General features: G+C 53.6%; 1 protein-coding gene across 5 annotated transcripts in view; it reads right to left on the bottom strand.

Moving 5' to 3' along the window:
• The window catches only part of ZNF609 (zinc finger protein 609), a 70,603-nt gene extending 54,841 nt beyond the window's left edge, over positions 1-15,762 (bottom strand). For 4 of the 5 annotated variants that reach the window (XM_085588627.1, XM_085588624.1, XM_021554249.3 and 1 more), the window contains exons 1-2: positions 15,621-15,762; positions 1,192-2,056 (exon numbers count right to left, since the gene is read on the bottom strand). In XM_085588627.1, coding sequence (XP_085444753.1) covers positions 1,192-1,938 — 747 coding nt within the window. In that variant the 5' untranslated portion in view covers positions 1,939-2,056; positions 15,621-15,762. The remainder of the gene's footprint in view (positions 1-1,191; positions 2,057-15,620) is intronic. The other variant, XM_085588625.1, reaches the window with a different exon arrangement.
• Positions 15,763-18,255: the final 2,493 nt, after the last annotated feature.

Genomic DNA, 18,255 nt, shown 5'->3' with positions numbered 1-18,255 from the left:
GTCACTGTGCCCTCCCCACCCATCCCAGTGCTCACATTGTGATCCCAATGCCAAAGCAGAAATCCTCCCAGGGAACCTCTGGCTACAAACATGATGATGATGCTTTTCATATTCCCCAGCCACTGTCCTGACACCCTGGTACATGTTAATGGCAATAGGGCCAAGCCAACACAAAGACACACACACTTGTGATGCTCACCCTGTGCATGACATACACATGGCTTCACAGGCACACACCACCAACACCCCGTGTGCAGCTGGCACAGAGGAAAGCAAAGACCACCACACACTTAAAGCCTTCCCCATCTGAATCAAAAATCACATCAGCTACTGCGATTGCTCGAAAAATGGCCACGTCTGGACACAGAGTAGCCACCCAGCACCCAGCACCACCCAGATGGCCAGGCAGCCGCTCACCCTGTTGGCCATGTGCCACTGGCAGGGCTTTTTGTGCCTCTGGTGACCTGGAAGAGCAGCTTGTCCAGCTCAGCATCACTGCCATGTGCTAGTAGAGGAGTGACACGTCAAACATTACCCACAGCCACCCACCAGCCCTGGATCACCACCACAAGTGGAACAGAGCCCATGTACCATCAGCAACCTGGGAACGAGGCAGTGACTCCTGTTAGCCCTGCTCCTTGTTCTCACCCAGATGCCCATGCAGATCCCACATCCACTAAATGTTAAGGGATCCTATTCTGCACATGATGCAACTGGAGAGAAATACATTCCTTTGGGAGATGCAGGAAACCAAGCCAGCAGAACACAGAGCACAGCACAGACGCTTTGTGTCCCCTTGGGAGATGCAGCAGACAAAGCACCAGGATATCACCTTGACTTCAGAGTGACAGAGGCTAGAGAGGCCTGGACCTATTCTGCACAGCCAAAGCTCTAAGGAAAACCAAATCTCAGCAGGATGGCACAAAGAACAAAGTATGCAGGTGATTTGCTCACACACGGTTCCCAGAAGCCAAGCTTGACCAGTGTCATTCCACTGCCATGTCCAGACACCAGCGCACCACACAGCCAAACCACACTCACACCAAAAACCAGGAGGCACCAGCCACATGTCAGTGCTGGCCCCAGCAGTACAAGACACGCAGTCCCACCCCCTTGTCACCCACAATGTCATGTCACAGCAACGCCATGTGAGCAGCAGCAATGGCACCCATGCCCCAAAAGCTTTCTTACCTTCTCCGACTTCACCTTTTTCAGCTGCCGGCACTCACTTTCTCCATCTTCCAGCTCCGACTTTACTCCCAAGGGATTGAGTGCGGCTCCCGTGTCAATAGCTATACTCCCAAGCTGCTCAGCAGCAGCAGGCTCTGTCCCCTGGCCCCCGTCATACTGTCCCACCCTCACTGCCAGGGCCAGGGGCTGCAGCACACTGGGCTCCTTCTCTGCCGCAGTCCCCGCGCCCTCACTCCTTTCCTTCTTGCTTTTGGATGAGCCTCCCTCCTTCTCCTTCTTGGAGCCAGCCACACTGCGAGACGCCTTGGCTGACTTCTCCGAGCTCTTCGGGGTGACGGCAGGCACCAAACCACCTGAGTTCGCACCATCCCCAGAGCGTCCTTGAACCTCCTTCTTGCCACCAGCTCCCTCACTGGGAGTGAACAGGGAGGACCCTGGGGTCGGCTTCCCACTGTCCTTACCAGTCTTGCTCCTTTTTGACTTTGATTTGCCCTCCTTGCCTTGCGGGCCTGGCACTGGGCTCACAAACTTGATGTTATCCGGTAGTGTTGCCACTGCGTTGGGTGCCGGGAGCCCCACCTCCTTGGAGCCCGACATTTCCAATTTCTGCTGATCCTTCTCCAAATCAGCATCCAGGTCAATGATGAGATTCCCTACACCAATGTCCCACTCATCCCCACTGTCATACGTCTCAACCGGGTTCGCATCAATTCCTTTCCCTCCGGAAGCTCCGCTGCTCAAGGACATCTTAGAGTTAACGGCCCCTCACGATTCAAGGCTCTTCCCTGCCTCTACGCCCTGGGGGTCACCTACGTCCTTGGGGGGCTTCCAGTGGTCCGGGTCTGCCCAGGTGACGGCATCGCTGCTGGAAGGGAGAGCAAAGAGAACACGGTTACATACAAAGAGCCATGGGCAGGCACACCTGCAGGCAGGAGAGATCTGGGCAGAGTGAAACCCCCAGCCTCCCAAATCCCCCTCACAGCATCCTTCTGCCACCCCCTGGGCTGGGGCTGCTCCACAGCCGCCCCCGCAGCAGCGGCCATCTGGCACCGGTCCTCGATCAATACCAGCCCTGGCAGGTCACGGCTCTCGGCTCCAACAAGACATTACTCACACATTTCCCCGCTCACCATTTCCCTCTGAATTATCGAGCGCTGCCCCTGGGAGGGAGGATTGATTCCTCTCCTGCCAATGCCACCCAGAGGGAGGGCTCCTCTCCACGCCAGCCTTGCTGCAAGGGACAAGAGCTGCTCACTGGGGAAGTCAAGTGCCTTGGTGGGAAATAAATCACAGGCTTCAGAGTGCCTGTGACACTTGGGAAGTGTCAGAGCAATCACCAAAGGCCAAATTGCAGTGGGAAGCATAGGGGTTCTCATCCCACACCTCTAGGCAGAGCAACACAGTACCCAGATTTGGAGTGTTTACTACTGTCGCCTCTGGCCATGATAAGTGTCCAGTGGGAAACAGAGATGGAATTGTATAAGTAAGCAGTCTTAACTGGGAAGAGGGGACTCAGCCCTACCTGCCCACGCCATAGCTGACCCCGGTGAGCCCAAAATATCTCCTCCCTGCTTCCCAGCCTCGCCCGCAGGGAGAGAAACAAAAAAGACACCCACGCGCAACCTGACACAGCACCCTAGTCACGGCAATTACCCTGACGAGACATAATTAACACATGTAACAGCTTCTTCCCAGCACCGCCCAGCAAGGCCACCTGCTCTCCAGAATCCTTAAGAAATCCTTGACCACCCATTTGGATAAGGCTTTTCTCCAGCAGCACTGTCCTCCCTGTCCCCACCAAGCTCCAGGCCTGTCTGCTCCTGGAACTATTTACAAGTGACACTTCAAAAACAGGTGACTTAAAGAGAAATGAGAAGGGAAAAAAAAAAAAAAACCAACCCCCAAAAAGCCTCACACCACACACACACAAATTTCTTCAAACCCCAGCAGGCAGGAGCCTGGAAAGCAGCTTCACGGTGCGTTTCCAGAGACACAAACACTGTAAAAATGCCAGGGATTCTTTCATCAGCCAGGCTGCCGCAGCCAGACCATTTTCCATCTGCTCCCCACAGCATCCTCAGCTCTGTACAGCTAATAATCCGCTCTCTGACAGGTCATTACGGAGATTTTTAACCCCAGGAGCTGGGGGGCTTGCGTGCAAGCTGGAAATGAAAAGCACTGACCTCTCATTTCAGTGGCAGGGAAAGTGCCGAATCAGGAGATCACTTTGTGCACCAGAGTCGCTAACGGCTTCCCAAAGCTGACCTACGTGTTTCTACGGCCGCCTACTCCTCCTCCTCTTCCTACTCCTGCTCCAGCACCTGCTCCCCAGCTCCAAGCTGGTGTGTCCAATCCCATCAACCTGCCCCTCCAGAGTCTCTCTCCAAATCACTGATGGGGCCCACAATCAGCAGCAACCACCTCATCCCTGCATGACACTCTTAGTGTCATGGATCCAAGGCGATTCCTTTGTGCAGGTGGGCAAAGCCAGTAACAAGCTGGAGGAACCAGATTCTTGGCTGATACGAGTCCCTTCCCAGCCCTAAACTGAGGCACGGAATCCAGGAACAATCCCAGTGAACCAGTGGGCCACTGATGACCACAGATGCCCAGGAAAAGCCCCCAGGAGCTGAAAGCAGAGGATGAAGTTCAGTCTCCAAATCCAAGAGTTCCTGATCCAGACTTGGAGCAGGCAAAGAGGCACAGCAAGCTCACGTCCGAGGGAAAAGCAGACAAAGATCTGACCTTTCAGTGACAGGAGAACAACAGACAATCTGCGGGGTAGTACTGCAACATACATCGCATCACCTGCTCCATGCAACACCTGCACAATGCCAGCGTGGCCAGCTCTCCACTCCCACCACAGAATTCACCTTGCTGCTCCAAACGTGCACATACACACGCACACACATCTCCATAAGTATTATTTATACATGTAGAATAAGGACAGCAGATGAACAGGACTTGAGTCTGAAACTCTGCAAACAGCAGCAGCTTTTGCCAATTCCTACCACAACAAAAGGAAGAAGGAGCCCAGAAGTCCGCTGGGTCCCCAGCAATTGGAGAGCCATGAACAATCAAAGGGTTAGAAAACAAGAGGAGCAAAAACCCTCACCCTACGGAGGAGGTGCCAAGGGAGCCCAGGCTCTGCTAATGCAGACAGAAGGGAACCACAAACAGGACGGACAGGAACATGCTGGATTGGCAAGAATAGGGTAAAGGCACGTTGTGACGAGAGTGAGGCAGAGAACTCAAGACATGCCACCACAGGAAGAGGGACTGGGGCAGGGATCAGCCCTTTCCAGAGGAGAGCTGGAGGCTGGGACCCTGGAATGTGATTTGGGGGGGGATCTCCTAAATATGCTCCACTGCATGTGACTCTAAAGCATTTCCCACAGCTTTTTCCCTCCCCAGAATTCCCATCCCAGTTCCCCATTTCTCTACTTCACTACTGCAGGCTCAGCCTCTGCAGGCAGCGGAGCATCTGGAGTCCCTCTCCCAAGCCAGACCCAAAGGAACCCCAACTTGACACACTATCATTATTTTAGGTGCACAGGAGCCCCTGGCTACCACACCCCATGGCCCAGAGAAAGAGGTGCCTCTCCCACTGCCTCCTTTGCCCAAGCAGGAGAAGCACCGGGTGGTATCCAGATCCTTCCCACTCTCCTGCCGGGGGAGTAACGCTGCCACAAATCACAGCATCTCAGAAAACAGAGCGAGGAGACTGATTCAGCTGTAAACGTGTCCTTCCCCTTACCTCCTGCCATCGCAGGATTGATCCCCGCACAACATGAAAAGCATGTGCTCACTTGTTGGCCTGGAGACCTGCCAACAAAGCGTTTTAAGAGCAGTCCTGGAGCGCAGATCCTACAAGGAGACAGCTTTCTGCTTGAGAATGCTGCACACACACAGCACCAGACATGAATAATTCAGCTCCATTAGGTGCTGAGACCTCTATAATCCACATCTACGGGCTGGGATAGAGCCAAACCATATTCAGACACAAACCTGAAAGTTCACTTTCAGGGCTGCACACACACCTAGAGACAGCTCTTCCACCAGAACAACTCCACTTCCAAAAGGCAGCAAGGAAATTGTGCCAGCCCCTGGCTCTATGTGCTAAAACCAGTGGAGGATGCTCAGAACCTGCCGAACCCGCGCCACTCCGGCTTTCTCTGCTGGTTACTGGAGGCCAGGAGACCAAAGCTGGGAAGGATTGACCGCCCAAGGGCGACAAGATGTAGGAGAAAGCTCTTCTCCTGGCAGCAGCCAGCCCACACATAGGGAGACTGACTGTCTCATAGCCATGTGCTCCAGCCTGCAGCGCTCCAGGATTAGCCTCTGGTGGCTTCCAGACATGACTGACTGCAATTTTCACCCTGATTAACTTTCAGGAATGCCCACAAGAAGGAGCGGCAAAGAGGACAGGGAAGGGGGGGAGAAAAATCTGCAGGATGCAGCATTTCCTCCAGCGGGCACAAGGCAGGGAGCAGAAGGTTTGGTGAGATGGTTGCTCTGGCCAGCAGCGACCCATGAGAGCAGAGCCCTCTGCTCCCTCCCTAAAGAGCCAAAGGCAGTGGCCTAGAAGGGATGCCCCCCCAGCCTGCCAAACCCACAAAGGGCTCCCCAGAAGCCCCCAGCTGAGGCAGCAGCACTAGGGGCTGCAGTGCTGAGGCCCTTCCTCCAGCTGCTGGCAGCCAGTCGGCTGCTCTCCCCATCCACTGCCTCTGCATGAGATCCCTTTTTGTTTCCTTTTACGACTAAAGAAACTCAGGGAGGTGGCGGGGGGGGGGGGGACACATTGCCTTCCCCACGCTGCTGCACTCATTCCCCACTCAGCTCCTACCACCGTGCCTGTAATCCCCCAGCTGGGCTTGTTTGGGTTGGATTTTTGTTAAGTAACTCCCATGTCTTTTCTGCAGATTTCTTTTTAAGATGTTCCCTTTCTCCCCGCCCCCTCTCTCTAGAGCTGGGGGAGAGAGAAGAGAAAAAAAGAGAGAGAGAAAAAAAGAGAAATGTTGAACGCGAGCCAGCTGGCACGAACAAGAGGAGACGGAGAAATCTGCACAAAGGAGCTTCCTCACTCACTTGCTGCTTTCAGCTCAAGAAATCACGCAGGGGAGGAGGGTTCACTCTCCCCCAGACATCAGTCAGGCTGTAGCAGACAAAGGAGATTTGCCATGACACCCTCCAGAACTGCCACCCAACGGGGGCAGGATCCCTCCACCGCCTGCACCCTGCGGGAGTCCGAGCTGTTGCAAAACACGCCAAGGAGCAGAGCTTCAAAACAGGCTGTTCAATGTGGAATTAAGCAAGATTTTGAATGGAGGAGTTGTGCTCCCGCCTCTGCACTCACACAAGGCGCCCAGAGAACTTCAGTGGCTCTCAGGGCTGAGTGGGACAGTGTCAGCAGGCTGCCAGGAGGGAGAAGGCTGAACCCAATTTGAATAAAATGGAGCCACCCTTCTTTTTTTAATATGGAGGTGCACCCCAACAAGACTACATCTTCCAGCATGCACTGCAGCCAGAGCGCTGAGAGAGACACCAACAAACTTAGGCCAGGACTCCCAAGTTTCTGAAGGCTGAGCCTTGACACTGGAGATGAACCTGAGACAGGGCAGCACTAGAGTGATGAGTCATTTGTTGGCATTCTTGAGAAAAGCTTGAAACACTACAGTCCAGGCATGAAAAAAGCCGGACATATAAGGTCACTGTAAGAGGCTGGATGATGGAGGAAAGTGGAGAGGTGAGCAGAAACCACTTCTGGGCAGGGAAGCCAGGCAATCACCCTGCCTGAAGCAAAACTTCAAACACTTATCAGCCACAACACCCACCTGCTCCCAAATACATACTCAGACCTCAACTTCACATTCATCATCAGGCAAAAGATGCTCTTGGGATCAAAATTCCACCTCACACCCACTCCCATTCACTCATGACCTTAAAACATGACTTTTCTAGCAAAACTCCACACAACTGCAGCAGGTGACAATGTCCAGCAAAGCCGTCAATACAAAATATAAACACACCGTGCCAGTGTGTTTGAAGAAAATACCAGAATAAGCTAAAACCTAGCGTCTGCTTCTTATTGACACTTCCTCAAGTGTCCTCAATAGAATGAGGATCAACTCAACATAGGGCGGAAAAACCCAGGGTTCTTGAACATGTCTGACTAGCAAAGATACCCTCTTGAGAACTCCTCACTTCAACTCCCAACAGACTATACACAGTCCTGATACATGAGGCACACAAAAAGGGGGAACACAAAGAGAACCAAGAGTTTCAGGTTTTCCTTTATACCATGAAATGGGGAAAACTGGAACAAGTACCTCTTTAATCTTCCCATCAGTTTTGCAAGTGTCATCACCAAAGTCCAATTTTTTGTCTATTAGTGCCTTGAGACTCCGCAGTTCTTCAAATTTACAATTATTTGATTCTGATGTCTCTCTTGTGCATTTTTTTCAAGGTACCACTTCTGTATGTACTTCTGAATAAAACACAGCTCACATTTCTTCCACCAACTCACAAGGACGTCCAAGAGTTTCATATTTCAAGAAAACTATCAGCAAGAGTACCATCACATGGTCCTCAGCACATGGTCCTCAGGTCAAGCAGGAGGCACATTGATACCTACACCAAATCCTCCATTCCGTTCCTGTGAAGGGTGGCTGGCAAACAGCCCCTTCTCAGAACATCTGCTCACTCTCTGCTGAATTGCACTGCTGGAGTCACTTTTTCACTGGGAAGCTGAGCAAGCACAATTGTTACACACAAGCTTGAACATGTGTCTTCATGAGTCAGGTCACAGAACCATAGAGCAGAGCAGGTTGGAAAGGACCTTGAAAGGAGACCTGCTCCAACCTTTTGAGAAAAAGGGAGATCGGGTGAGATTACCTAGCACCCTGTCCAGTCACATCTGGAAAACCTCCACCAGCATGGATCCTTACTGTGTCCTGGAGGGGGTTATTACAAGGAATGGCTGTAAAAAATGTCTTTCTTATGTTAAGATGAAACCTCTCCCAGTGCAAATTTTATCTGTTGCCCCTTGTCTTCTCCATATGATTCCTCACTGACCTCCTGCCAGGCAGGAGCCAGGTTTGCAGGAAAGGCCATGGTGCTTGGACAACACAGTGGCATGGACTGGAGGAGCATCAAGCACAGCATGAGCAGGCAAGAGTCATGCCAGTGCTTTGTTACAGCTCTGACAGCAGGGTCCTTCCTGAGCGAGCCACATCCCCTTCCCAAGCCTTTGCCATGGAGATGAGCAGTAGCAAGGCTCAGGCTCTGGATCACAGCCTGTTCATCCAAAAATACCAGGATAGGCATCTTCCAGCAAGCATGACCTTGCAGACTCTAAAATCTCAGGCAGCTGAATATGGCCCAAATCTTACCCAAATCCACAAGCGCAAACTGGTGCCCAGCGTCTAAACTTTCTGCTGTATAAGAGGAACTGAAAAATCCACATGTGCGGGAGAAAAAGTATTCAGTAGATAAAAGGACAGAGCAGCTTCCTTCCTGCAAGCTCAGCTCTTAAACCTACCCTGAATCAGGGCTGCCCAACAAGGATTTACCCCTCACTGTTGTGTCTGCATACTGGAAGACACCCCTGTGTAACTGCCATGCCCAGACCTGCACACGTTGGTTTAACAAGAATCAGAAACACAGCCCCATCTTCACCCAAAATTTGCATCTGCTTGCCCCATGATCCTCATGAGCCACCCTGTGGGTGTCATGGCATCACTGGCACCTAGAAAGTGCCCAGCAGACACTGGCAGTGCCAGCGGAGCAGAGCAGCAGCACCACACACTTTGGCTGTCAAAGGCTGACACACAGACCACTGGCAGCTACACAGCAGCAAAAGCAAAGCAACACCATGAGCAATAACCAGTCAGGATTAACACAGAAGCCCTTTGGGTGAGTCCACCCCAGACAAGCCAGTGCATTCCGGCAGCACCAGACACGGCCCCGGTGTTCCTCTACCACCACAAAGTCCATTCTTGTTGAGCCCAGCCAGCCGTGTCGCTGCTGGCTGGTGCCAAAAATAACATTAAACACTCAAAATGAGACATCTGAGCCAATCTGCTTGGCACTGCAATGCTTCCCATAGTGATAAACCTGGGGAATGACTGTCCCTTGAACAGAGCTGGTTTTGACTGGGAAAGTGGAAGAGCCGTGTGGATTTAAAACCAGTTCAGTTACATCCTTGCGAACCCCAACACAGAAGTGAACTGATTTATGGGAGGCTTAAAGGTATCTAAACTGGTGGTCTGTCCTTCTGCGCAGCCTAGAAGGGAGGAGAGGGCACATAAAAATAACCCAAGAGGTTCCCAAACTTCAGCACTCCACGGAGGCTGGAAGATTGCCAGCAGTGAGAGGAAGCAGCAAGACGGATGTGACCAGGAAAGATCCTCAAAGCATCAGTCACGGCGACAGGAGGAAAGAAGACCTGGCGAAGACCAAAGACAACCAGTGGGCATAAATAACCACTAGAGTAAGCGCCAGGAAAGGGAGCTTGCCCTTTTCCCCTGCTCACCCAACGCTGTCAGCAGGAATGCAGGAAGGCACCCAGTTGTTGGCAGCATCCCAAGCTCAGAGTGTTGGTGGGAGCAGAGTGGGCACTACTGAACCAGCCATTTGCTCACTTTTCTCACGGGGCTCCGGAGGCAGCGTGGCTCCTCACTTTGCTCCTGGTTGCTCTGCTGTCCCCCAGGCCCATCACTGGCCGAGTCCCAAACTGGGTTCTCATGGTCGCAGAGATGCAGGTAATCCAACAAGGATCACCCTCCACAGAGGCAGACAGGAACAGCAAACCACTGGCTGCGGTGCCACACTGCACCAAAGTCAACATCTCCTTTCCATCTTCTTCATCCAAAGGAAGAGCAGTGGAGTGACCCCAACTGAGCAGTGTCTCCCAGAAAAAGCCCTGCCTTGACAGGAGTGGAGCACAGCAGTGTGGGTCAGAGAGGACGGACGGCCATTGATTTGCTTGCTCCCAGGGAAGGAACAGCTTCTGGGCTTTATTTCCTTTATCCTTCCTTTTAGAAGCAGAGCATGCAGCCAGCCTTGGCCGTTTCCCAGCCTTCAGAAGACGATGAACATCTCTCCACTGCTCCAAAACCGAAGGAGCTGCCACTTCACCTATTAATGCCTTTAATTCCCTTCATTCGATAACCAATTAGGGCACCTTGGCTCCCAAAGCTGAGGCTCCCTTTGTAGCAAGGCCAGTGCGTGCGGCTGTAATCCCTCTTCCTGTCACATCATCAGCCTGGGAACACTTTGGGAAAAAAACAACCAGACTGTGAAGTAAAGGAGGAGGGAAGGCAGATGCAGACAGGGACAAATGCAAGCAGAGCAAGAACCATGCCAAGAAATCCCTTTTTTTCCCTGGGAGGGATAATAAATAGGTGTATCTCCCAGATTAATACGGCACATTTGTGGAACTCTGATATCCATCAGAAAGTTGCTAATTCGTGCTAATGACCCATTGCAAATTGCCGAATTTTGTGAATTAGCCAGCGCACAGGAATACAATAAAACCCAATGAAAACCATGCATCAAAGCAGGCTGGGCTTATTTGGGGAGTCCTAGTGCACTTGGAATTATTTGTGGCAATGGATATAAGAGGGGATGTACAGATGAGATGTGAAACCCCCTCAAAGCCAAACAAGAAATCCTCAGGACGAGAAGAAATTTCAACAAGGCTACTAAACCTTTGGGAAAGGAGAATTAGTTCTCCCAGAGATGAGCAAGATTCTTCCTCTCCTATTGGATTCATAGAGGTTACTGTCAGTGAAGTCATTACACACCTCCTTTTCACGCCTCTAAAGCCACACAGCACACTTCTCCTGATCCACCCTTCATCCCCTTGGAGAAGCACTAGGAAAACTCCAAGTCAAATCTCTGGACCCACTTGAACCAACAACACTCTGCCAATCCAAAGCACAAATGGGCTCAGCAAATTCATTAAAATCAATTTTTTTATCATTAAATCAGTGTAGCCCCATCACATATGATGGAGCACTGTAGAGGTCTCATCATTCCAGCCACTGGAAGAATGAGCGGTCCAAGAACAGCTTAGAGGAAAAATCCAATGCCACAAAACCTTTCTGTGCTTGCGGAAAGAGAAGCATAAAGCAACATCATCTTTCCTTTTCTTACACCATGAACATGGCAATAAATTGTGGAAGTTGGGCATTTAATGTTTCAATACAAAATATCAAGGCTGTCCTGAAATTATCCTTATTCATCCACAAAAAACCGCACTTGCATCCTTTCATACCCCTCACACCACATCTGAGCTGACGCTCAGCAGCTACGTCAGTGGGTTTTGTGCATGTGAAGGACACTCAGCTGCAGGGAAAACAAAACAACCTCTTGGGCTCGTCATAAAAACTGATTTTTCACCCAAATGCAGATGGGAATTGGTTTCCTTTAAAGAAAAACATCAATCACAAGAGGAACTGGAATCCCAGAGCAAGTTTCCTGGTCAGGCAACCATTCCCTATTTTCTTACTAAGATTGTAAGATTGTTCAAGCTCAACTTCACTCCTTCCTCTGACACAGTATCATACCTCAAGGCACCGACCCTCGGTAGCAGGAAAGTGCATCTGCACAGCAAAATAAGCCATATCCCATGAGGTCTCTTTTCCTGCCCTTTCCCAATACAAAGGAACACCCTTCCTCATCCATGTCAACCCAACATGGGGACACAAAGCAGACGGGTTGCTGCCAGGGTGCCCAAAGCTCTGGTTCAGGAGCCACATGTGGCTACCAATATGCTCCCAGGACAGATGCATGCTCTAAGCCAGCTCATCAACTTACCCCAATCTTAGAAAAGGTCCTTCACACCTACATGGGCTCAACATACCCCCGCCCCAACTCCAAACCCTAACGGAGTCAAGCACCCCCATGCAATGCATCCTCATCCCTCCACCCACTGCCACAAGCACCCATATTAGGACCTTACTTGGTAAGCAGTTAAGACCCAAGAGAAAATTACAAGCTCTCCCTATGCCCAGAGAGCCCATGAAGCATCACAAGAGGAGTCACGGAAGAACTGCAAACAGCCCAGGCCATCTCCAGGTGCTTCAGAGGCTTTGGCGCTGCCCAAAAAATACCTCCACAAACCACCATCAGTTGCAATGGAACACAGGTTTCAGAACAGACATGACTCAGAAACCCCCAAGGCTGGGGAACCAGCAGTCCATATCCTGAAGGAAGCCTGCTATGATAACCATGGACTTCTCCATGACCTCAGTGGGCAGCCACCCCACAGACTCCAGCACCGATCCACTCGCTGCCTTCATCACGTACAAGCAACTGAGCACTCTTAAAGTGCCACTGGCTCCTGGCAAGGTCACCTGGAACCTCACCCCCTCTCCATAGGGAGCTGGCATGTGCCGCAGAAGCATCTGCCCCCAGCAGGTCCCCGTCTCTGGCCAGGAACACCTGCAACGAAGCCAACGCTCAAAGGGCATCGCTGCGCACGCAGGATGTCACACAGCCCCGGAACAACATACCTGGGACCATAAATACCATCTTATTTACATAATGCTCTGGATAAAGGGGACAAAGAGGCTTATTGCATTACATCTGGGACTAGTATTGCATCAGCGCCCACAGGCCCTAATCCCAGTCAGAGACGCGCTGCGCAGGGCGCTGTGGGACAGTGCCAAGGTGCATCCCCACTCCAGCCCAACCAAGGTCGAGCTCAAGACTCTTCCCACCACAAGCATGCACAGAAAGATCCCTACAGCCTGGAAATGTCAGTTAAATCAGGCACGACACTTGACTTTGGTCCTCAACCACCATCAGCTGAGCCCAGAAGTGGGATCCCAGTTGTGGGTGTCCCACCTGTCAAGGCCTAGACACAACACACAGATATCGACTTTGTCTGGAGAATGATACCCACGTGGAAGCACTCAAAAGCCAAGGTAGCTCCTGGTTTTCTTTAATTTATGCAATCACAATTAAGGATACACTGTAAATATAACCTGGAGGCAATTTTTGATTCAAGGCAGTCCTGTTCTCCAAGAGAATAAACCAGACGACATGAACTCTGGTCTGTCCTTCTTGTTAATTCAAAATAAACACACACACACATGCTGTTGGGTAGATCCAATACCATGTGAGAGCACCTTTGTGACCACCTTTCTTCCCAGAAAGCTTTTCAGCTCAATTTACAAGGAAAAAGCTTTTGAGGCAGAAGAAGCGATGTCATCACCACCGGCGTAAGACAAGCCAGGTGCAAGGAAGTTAGGGGACTTTGCAGCTGAGGCAAGGGAGGGATTATTTAGGGCTACCACCCAGCACAGGGCCCCAGACAGACAGATGGATCCCCCCCAAAAAATCACACCACTTTCAGCACGAAGAGAGATAACAAGTATGTTAAGAGACACATCCATGCACACACACACTGGCCCCTGAGGCTATCGAGCCTAATGGTGACTCACCAAACACACAGACCAAGTCAAAGTGCCTGGCTTGGAGAAAGGAATAAAACCCCCTCCCTGAGCTCTGGCCATACTCAATTACAGGTCACTCCAACTTGCTTTGTAATTAATTTCCTCCAGTGGCTCTAACCAGAGGCAGCCCTTGCTCTGCATGCTAGGCCAGTCCAGGTGAAACATTAAATCCTTGTCCTTTTCCACCACAGAGACGCCACGCTCCTGGTGCTGTGCACATCTCCCGTCTCCTCCTCACAGGAGAGGGGGAAACCTCACTGGATGAACAAGGGTGTAAAAAGGCAAGGATTTGTGTTTTGCGACTGAAACAGCTTCAAAATCATAAAATATAAATTATTTTTGGTCAAGAGCTAATCAATAAAATCAGCTGCCTGGATTTTCTGAGTGCCGTGCATGTGCGGTCGCGTACTGCCAACAAAGAGCTAGAAATGTGCGGCATAATCTGATGCTGGAGTCATCACACAAAGCGTGGAAATAGGTTTTCCTGAGGATGTCCAGGCGAGGAACTGCCTGCACACGATGGAGCCCAAAAGCCAGCCCCAACACTGGCATCCTCGGACATTCCGGAGGAGGGGGAAAGAACCCACGGGGCTATTCGGTGCACACTTTGGAAAATGAGTCTCTAAAGCCTCCTCTAAGGGAAAGGGCCCTCCCAGAAAGCGGGGAAAAAGGAAAGGGAAGGCAAAAGGAAGGCTGCTGGGAGATGGAGGGGAGCCAAGTCTCGCAGACCAGACCTGAACCTGTGACCTTCCCCGTGTACACAACGGGTGGGAGAGCGCACGGCAGGAGTGCTCGGCCCGCCGGCCGCCCCAGCCCTCGCGGGACACCCGGCCACGTTGTCACCGGCGGGGTCACCTCCAGATCGGCCCCGCTGGCCAACGGGGGCTCGAAGGACTTGAAGGAGGGTGGCTCGTACTGCGGCACACGGCCGCCGGCACACGGCCCGGCCCCGGGGTGATGCCCGGAGGTGCTCCGCTCTCGGGGTCTGGCCCGCCCCAAACTCACGGGGACTCGCTAAACGCGTCGGGGAACATTCAATCTTCCGGGATTTGTGCGGAGAACCCCCTACCGGCACTACAAAAGAGCTGAGGTCCAGGGAACCTCCGCTCGCGCTGTCCCTCTGCTCTTGTGCCCCCTAAACCCTCCTTGCACAGAGACGGGGGTCAAGAGGGGTGGCTCCCGCCTCCGCCCAGGAACACTGCTATCCCCTCGAGAACCCCCTCCCCGCCCGCATCACCCCCACAGCCCCCATCCTTCCCACACAACCTGGCATGACGGTGACCCCACGCAGGGGCCATCCCCTCCCAGCCGTGGGGAGCCCCGCGACGGCCAAGGCGGGCCCCGCAGCGCTCGGGCGGACCCGACCCCAACGGCCGCAACACCCGCGGGGCTCCGTCCCAACGGCCGCGGGAGGGACCCGCAACCGCCCCGGGCCCGGGGAGGGGGGGCAGGGCTCACACCCGCGTCCCCAGCGCTCCGGGGGAGGCTCCCCGAGCTCCATCCCCACGGCCAGAGATGAGGGAGGGGGAGGCACATATCCTCGTCCCCAGTGGTCGCAGAGTGGAGGGGCACACAGACTCCCCAAGGGACCGGGGGGGCGCACAGCCCCATTCCCAGGGGGCACAAGGCGGGGGGGTGGCACTGAAACTCCCGTTCCCAGTGTTCCCGGGGGAGGGGTACTCGGATCCCCGTCCGTAAGGGAAACGGAGGGAGGCGCGGGGGGGGGGGGGGGGGGGGGGAGGGCACAGCCGCCTTCCCGGGGGTCACAAGGAAGAACAGGGGAGGGAACATATCCCCGTCCCAGCGGTCACGGCTCGCGGCGGCGGCCCGGGCCCGGGCCGTGCAGAAGGGGCGGGGGGGGGGGTGCCCGAGGCCCGAGGGGAGCCCCAACCGCCACCCCCCCACACACACCCCCCCCGCCGCGGCGGGGCGGCGTGGCGCGGGCCCGGCCGGGCGCGCACTCACCCGGTCGCTGGGGCATCCGCCCTAGGTGCGCTCCATGTGGGTCGCGCCGGGGCCGGCGCTGCGGGCCGGGGCCGGGGCCGGGCCGGGCCGGCCGGGGCCGCCACGCGCTGAGGCCGCGCCGCGCAGGCCGCGCCGGGTCCGCCGGGCGGGGCGGGGCGGACGCGGCGCAAAACGCGGAGGGCGGAACGTGGAGCGGCGTCCCCGGGCGGCGGGAAAACACGGAGCGGGTACCCCGCATGAAGCATGGGGAGTCGGAGACAGACAAAGCCCGGAGCGGAGCGTTGCCTGCCTTAGGAGCCGGAGCCGCCGTCATGCCTCCTCGGAAATGGCGGGGGGAATCTTTCGGGGGTGTTTCACGATCTGAGCGGTGTCTTGTGACACCTCAGCCCAGCACGGCCCGCCCAAGGCGACGCTTTTAGCTCCCAGAGCCAGCTCAGAAAGGCAGGGGGCGGGAGTCATCCCCACCTACCTCAAAATCCATCACACTGTGCCCCACGCTGCCACTTCTCCTTTCCAAACAATCTTCTGGACGGAAAGAGCACCTGGGTCCCCAGCCGTTCTCATGCACTGGAGGTGACATGTCCCCTAAACTCTCTACTTCCCACCTAAAGCCTCAGCACAGACCCTGCTGACCAGGGACGAAATTCCATCTCATCTCAACCCTAGACCCCAGACAATCCAAAACTTCTGCTCCTTTTCCCAAAGCCTCAGCATCAGCCCCACTGTTCGGTGAGGAAATTTCGGTTCAGCTCAGTGGGGATGTGCCAGTCCTGTCTCCATGACACCCCAAAACCAGGAAGGTGAACCAGTGCAGCAAGCTGTGCCAATGGGGGATGCAGGATCGCAGCTGGGATCCGTCAGTGCTGAGCATGGAGCAGGAACACCCACGAATCTGCAGAGGGAGAGCTCAGCACCAACTCCATCCACCCAGCCAGGGTCTGCTGTAAATAGTCCAGCCCGGAGGTGCCACCATTCCTTGCGTGTGCCACCATCCTGTGTGGTTTCAGGAGATCACCAAAGGAGATTTCTTCTGGTGCTTTTTGCCCCAAACAAGGACAACACAAGACCCAAACCCCTGGCAAGGGAGGTGATGCCAAGAAGGCCAGAGGTTTGGGTGCCTCACCAGCTTCTGGGGCTAGGGAAAGTGGGAGGGAGCCAGAAGATGTTTAAATCAACAGGGAAAGAGGCATGAGAATTCTTACAGTCCAAAAGAGAGAAAGGAGAAATCCTTCCTTACCATGATGTGGAGAAACTGCTCTCACACAGCACAGAGCCAATGTTAGCAGGCTCCAAGAGAACCTGTATTAACAAAAGCAGGTCAGTTTTTACTGAAGTATTTTCAAGGATTGGGTAAAAGGTTTTATGGGCATTTGGTGTCGATGTTCAGCAAATCTCAGATCAGGAATGGTGCTTCCAAGGGTGGAAAAACCAGCGTCAGACAGGAACATGGGATGAACCAGGGATGGGTCAGTGCATCCTTCCTGGCAAAACTGTGATGCCACTAACACAGGAGGAAAATAAAACCCCTGCCAGGCAAGGCAGTTCAATTAGGAAAGATTTCAGCATCGCTCCAAGGACGTTTTGCCATCACCACGAGCAGGGCCTGTGATCCAGCCTGCCTGCAGCTGCAGGAGATCCCACAGAATCCTACAGACAACGGTGGACGTGAAACCCTTAGGGAGGAAACCTGCAGGCACCAGGTAGCCATGAGCTGTGAGTGACAAAGGACAAGGAGGTGACAAGGCAGCAGCCACTGTCAGAAGTGGATGCAGGAGATGGATCTGGTTTAATATGGAGCCAAATCATGGGCTCATATTAAGGCCTGACTCAGGCATGGGATGGGTGATCCATCTGGGGAAGCAGTCTCTTGGGATGGGGATTTTAACAGGCACTAGGTGTAATGGGAAGGTGGAATTTTGTGGGATCACAGAGTTGGTACAAGATCCCACTCCGACAAGGTCTTGTCTGATGGTGCTGCACTCGTGGGACAGAAGCAGGAGCTGCACCACCTGGGGCCAGCCTGGCACCTCCTCCCTGAGTGCTGACCTCTCCCACACAGCCCATGAGGAAGGCCTCTCCTGCCTCCTGCTTCCCAAGGCACCAGGACCCCTGGATGACTCCCCAAGCCCTCCATCCCTCTCCAGCTCTGCTCCTGTTGGCACCACAGATATTCTCCATCACTCTCAAGGGACGTCCACCAGGACAGTAGGATCTCCATGTAAGAAGAGAGCAGGGAAGTCTCCAGGAATCCCAGCACAGCTGACTGGACCACAGTGGTGGGACACAAGGGACAGGGGGAGGGGGATGCAGCCAGAGGAGGAAGGAAGCAGGAGAATCCCATCACCCCTTGGCCACATTGAACAACAGCTCCCACACCATAAACTCCGTGCCAATCGCGGGCAGCTCAGAGCTGAAGCACCCGTGAGGGTTTTCCCAGTGAGAAATAATGTGGGTGGGCATTGGATCCAACCCCATTATTTCCAGCACCTCAGAGATCCCACAGGTAGCAAATGGAGCCAGAAGACAAATCCCAAGGCAAATGGCATGGGACAATTTCCAGTGCTGCAGCACAAAGGTTTTGCACCCTCCTCCTCCTCCATGGGACAGAGGGCTGGGACAACCTACATCCAGGGAC

This window comes from Lonchura striata, chromosome 10 (genome assembly GCF_050655825.1).
Source record: "Lonchura striata isolate lonStrDom1 chromosome 10, ASM5065582v1, whole genome shotgun sequence".
Lineage (NCBI taxonomy): Eukaryota > Metazoa > Chordata > Aves > Passeriformes > Estrildidae > Lonchura > Lonchura striata.
This window is presented reverse-complemented; position numbering and strand designations above follow the sequence as displayed.